Source organism: Malurus melanocephalus, unplaced genomic scaffold, assembly GCF_030028575.1.
Source record: "Malurus melanocephalus ecotype Western Australia unplaced genomic scaffold, MMel_1.1 scaffold_208, whole genome shotgun sequence".
In the NCBI taxonomy this organism is placed as follows: Eukaryota; Metazoa; Chordata; class Aves; order Passeriformes; family Maluridae; genus Malurus; species Malurus melanocephalus.
Window position 1 is genome coordinate 812,094 of NW_026623440.1, and position 4,835 is coordinate 816,928.

General features: G+C 41.3%; 1 protein-coding gene across 1 annotated transcript in view; it reads left to right on the forward strand.

The window, feature by feature from the left end:
• The window catches only part of RSPH14 (radial spoke head 14 homolog), a 61,198-nt gene extending 59,210 nt beyond the window's left edge, over nt 1-1,988 (forward strand). Inside the window, exons 5-6 of the mRNA XM_057373870.1 lie at nt 641-777; nt 1,729-1,988. Of these exons, the coding sequence (XP_057229853.1) occupies nt 641-777; nt 1,729-1,988 (397 nt within the window). The remainder of the gene's footprint in view (nt 1-640; nt 778-1,728) is intronic.
• Nucleotides 1,989-4,835: the final 2,847 nt, after the last annotated feature.

Here is a 4,835-nt window from a genome sequence, read left to right on the forward strand (position 1 = left end):
TTTCTGACACAGGCTGCCACATACGTCAGTGATGGATCAGAGAAAGCAATCTTTATATTAAATTTTTGTATCAGAGAATAGATGAAAGGAACAGCTTAAGTCCACTGTCCTTCAGTCAGAAAATATAATAGAAGTGTTCAACAGAAGTCTAGTTTAAAAAAGTCTGCAGATGATGTAGTTTACATATCAWCTGGCAGAAAACATTTCCTCATGTCCTATAATAAAGTGAGATCTTAGAGGAAAAGGGAATATAACTAACATGAGTCATAGAAAGAAAGCAAAATGCAACTGAAATACAGTCTACATTGTAGGTCCCTACAATAGCTGGGCCACATTAAATACTCTCCTCATCAGAGAGGCTGGAAAGGAAGAGAGAAAAGTGACCTGGGAGAAGAATTCATCCCAACCCCTGAGTTAAGAGGTTTGAAAATCCCTATAGGTTTCAACAGCCAGGTTTATAACTTCACTGCAATTAGGACCAGCAACATCCTTAATCCTACAYCCTGTTACATGCAGCTGCACATTTTGTCCAGTGCACCATAGGAAGCTTTTTAAAAATCCAGATATCACCTACAAATTACCTAATGCACGGGCAGCACACACAGTTCAAGGAAGCAGCTAAAGAGCCTTTTCTACCCAGTTCTCATGCAGAGGGGAAGATTGCGGTGTGTGACGAAGAGGTGATCCCGGTGCTGGTGAGCCTGCTGGAGGACACACATCCTGAAGTCCAAGTGAACGCAGCAGGAGCACTGATGTTTGCTATTGTTACACCTCAGGGTGAGAGACAGAGACAGCTATGCAACTCAATAACAAAATATTTGTCCTCACTACTTCCCAAGTCCTCAGTTTCTGACAGTGTTAATGCTCATCAAGAAACTCAAAGATTAGGATATTTCTTTATATTTCTTTCTTCTTGAGTTGAACATCTATTGTTGCTTCCTTACAGTGYCTAGGGGGGACAGGATATTTCACATTTCATTCTCCTGAAGTAGGTAAAGAAGTTATTTATCTACCTCACCTGCACCATTTCCCTCCAGAGGGCTGCTCCAGAGGGGGAACATTTTCCATTCAAGTGCAGACCACGCAAAGATCCAGGTACCTGGAGCTATGCTCATCAGAAGAGCGCTGCTTTCTGGAAGCATTCCGGGATTAGAGGCAGCTTCTTTCTCACAGCTGGGAGAGCAATGAATATTAATAAGGTCTGTAGCTCTCCCAAGTAACTTACAGGACACTGAAAATACTAACTGCTAAATTTCCAGTGTGATGAATGAGTAATTAGATGTAAAAAATTCTTAGAACAGCAGTTGTGTTCCAGTTCTCCTCGGCAAACCTTCCTCGGGCATCAAAGTCAACTCGGAGAGGATCTGGGTGTTTGAAATGTCTTTTAAAAGACTGGAGGATGCTCTTGAGAGCATCTAACACACCCCATTCTCCCCCACCCCCATCTAAAAAACAGTTTATTCTGTCATTTGGTACCTCTTGCATATTCTTAGATAATTTGTTGTAAATGAAATACTAGTGTGCAAAGCAGATAAAGTTCACTCTGAAAGAACCTTTTCCTTTAAAATAAATAGCTGAGAGCCAACCAAGAGAAGAACCCGTCTTGCCTCTGTGCATTGCACCCCCAGGGCTGTTCAGAGCTGTAGCTGTGCAGGGAGTGGGAAGCATCAGTCCAGAGGATGTTGATTGATGTCATAACACATTTCAAAGGCAGTTTCTCTCCTACAGGGAGATCCTCGGCCATGGGTGCTGAAGCCATTCCACCTTTACTGAAGCTGGTTGCTGAGGAAACCAGCAAAGCCCGTCTGAATGCAATCAAAACCCTCACCCTGCTGGCTGAGCTGCCAGAGGGCCGTGAGACACTGCTGGAGCACAGGGACACCTTTGTGGAGTGTCTGAATGATCACAGGGAGGCCGTGCAAAGAGCTGCCCAAATCGCCATCACAGTCATCGACTGGAAACCCTTCAGCAGCCGCGATCTTTTCTAGAGATCTATTGCCCTCTGTTGTTGTCTGCCTGTAAAAGGTACAGGATTACATGAGATCTTCAATGCCAAAACCTCTCTCCCTCATTCACTCTGGATCAGTTCCTCCTGAAAMGTAATTTGCCAACAGTTTCACATCTCTATTGCAGGTCACAAGCAGAATAATAAAGAAGAARAGTTAGGAAGTCTGGAGCTCTCCAATAGGTGTCATTTTTGAAGTTACCAAGATTTTTCTATGACACAAGACATCAACCCTTTTTGTTTTGTTCATAACATTGTCTCCTCTTTCTTTTTAAACCTCAGCCTATCAAACATTAATCAATAATTAATTATATTACAAAGGTTCATWATTAACCCCTCCAGCAGTCTTGTCTGTACTGACAAATTGATCTAACGACAGGAATTTACATGAATTTTGCTGCAAATATTTGTTGAATGTGGATTAAGATCATTTAGAGTATCAACCTAAAAAGTCATAGTGATGTCATAGAAGGACTTCGTGAGAGAATTCTAACACTTTCCCAGTCGAAAATATAACCAAACACTTACCAGGCACCAAGGAAGATGTGACAGRGCAGCTGATGCAGCTTCACAGCAAGACCCATTTCAGCTTCACAGCAATCCCATTTGTTTTCACTTGGGTTTTGTTCTCACATGGGAGTTTTATACCTGGAATTGCAGCTACAAAGAAGCTGCATCAGGTCTATAAAAGGGTTRTCAGGGCTGCTTTTCCATTCAAACTCACTGCAAACTGCATTACCCTCACACACAGTATAAACTCTTCCTGTAGCAGTGATTACAGTTAAAATGTTTCTCTTCCATAATGTTACCAAAGGGTAAATTTCTCCTCCTATAAAGATGTGATTTAAAAGTATTGAGTCAGTTGGATACATTCCCTCTGGGCAGGATCTTGGAGGAACTCTGCCTTTTAAACACATAAGGCACTCGTGTGTAATACATATTGGTGCCAGAGTGCATCCAACTCAATAAGAGAAGCCAGGCAGCTTTAATAATGTGCTAAAGGACTGGAGAGCACAGTGTAGGGTCAGCTGCTCTTACAGAACTGCTGCAGGAAAATCTGGTAACAATCATCCTTTTAGCCCAGTTCCAACCTTCACAGCCTTCCCCAGTAAATCAGGTATTGCCATTCAATGAGTTCCCAGAATAATTAGCTTGGTCAGTTGTAGAAATAAGACCATCTACACTAAAACTGCTCTGAGTAGAAAAGAAAACAGCTGAYTTGAACCTTAAGTACTGCATTCCAAGTATCTGGCTGGTCAGTGCTTTCAGGACAATATTAATTGTCCCCAAAAAAGCATCTACATGGATCAGTGTTCTCACTCTCTCTTACACAGAGAGTACAGAAATGGAACAAAGCCTCAGGTGAACTCTGAGATAGTGGTGCCCTCCCACAYGTCAGCTTTTGTCTCAGCAATTCTTTGGCACTGTTACACCTGACAACACGAAACCATCACACTCCAACCATGACAGGAACTCCCTTGGGCTGTATTGACCACGTGCTGCCCAGGCAAACACCAGAATTTAATGTCTGTGTACACAACAGCCACGAATCACTCTTAGCTGGGGTTTTCTACTTAACAAGCTGCATTATTGACAAAAAGGTTGCAGATACAATAATCAAAAGTCACATGCTCTGCTGAAGATTAATTCCCTGCACTGGGATGATAGACAAGAGTCCACAACTTGTGAGGCTGGGAATTAATTAACAGGAAGTGTCAGTTAAACAATTGGTTGRACCAAAGAAACAGCTGATGAACACTTCCCCTGGATGAGTTAGCTTTCAGTCGAGATTACTCCATAATAAAGCTGCCACAGACTTGGTTACAAAAATGCTGAAGGTCTTTTTGAATTGCTTCATACACRTTATAAATACTTAAATTAACATCTGAGGATCTGGCACCTTACACATTCTAATTAAGCTCACTGTTTCRAAGGAAATGCTGTGTGTACAGCACCTCTTTGGTTTTAGCACTGTGCACTCCCAACACTCTATGCTCCAATAGTTTYAGCATCAAGGCAGATTCTTAACATCAATGAAAGCAATTTGCCCCTTTAGCTTGAAGCCAACAGTTATTAATGCCCCGATATAATTAATGTGGTGGTGGGTCAATACTGGAATTAATGCAGTTACACTCTRCACAGATAGAGTTTTCAAACCAGTTGCCCAACWGTCTTCAGCARCACCAGAAGACATGASAGCTGCATCCATGGAAAACAAGACYTCCCCCTGGAGCCYTGTGTCCCACCAGGCAGAGCTCATGTTGAAGCTTTTCTAACAKTTTCCAGAAGGGTAAGAATGTTACAGCTCTTTGTCCTGGTGACTACACACCATTTCCACTGTCCCTGTATCCTTTCAGAAGGCCAAGGGTTGGAAACCATTCTGTCCTGCTCTGGAAAATGGCAGCTTTTAATTCCATCTCTTCATGTTCCGAAGCAGGGCATATATTTGTTTCCCACCACTACATTTTCTATTAAAAAAAAAAAAATTAAATTACATAGTGAGAGATTTGTCTAAGGACAAAATAGTCTGGGAAAGTCAGATTTGGCTAATTACATTAAACCAGAAGGGCAGAGACACACAGAGCTACATACAAAGTTAATAGGCTCAAAGCACAGGACCTATTTTTAGCAAGACAAAATTTGCAATTTGAATGAATACAACCCATTTTAATAATTTCTTTTAGGAGACTTTGCATATAAGCTACAATTTTAAACTTAAAGGCTCCAATTCTGTAAAAAAAAACAAAACAAAACAAAACAAAACAAAAAAAAACAAAAAAAAAACAACAAACTACTATACAGAGTGATAACAAACTTACACATACCTCAG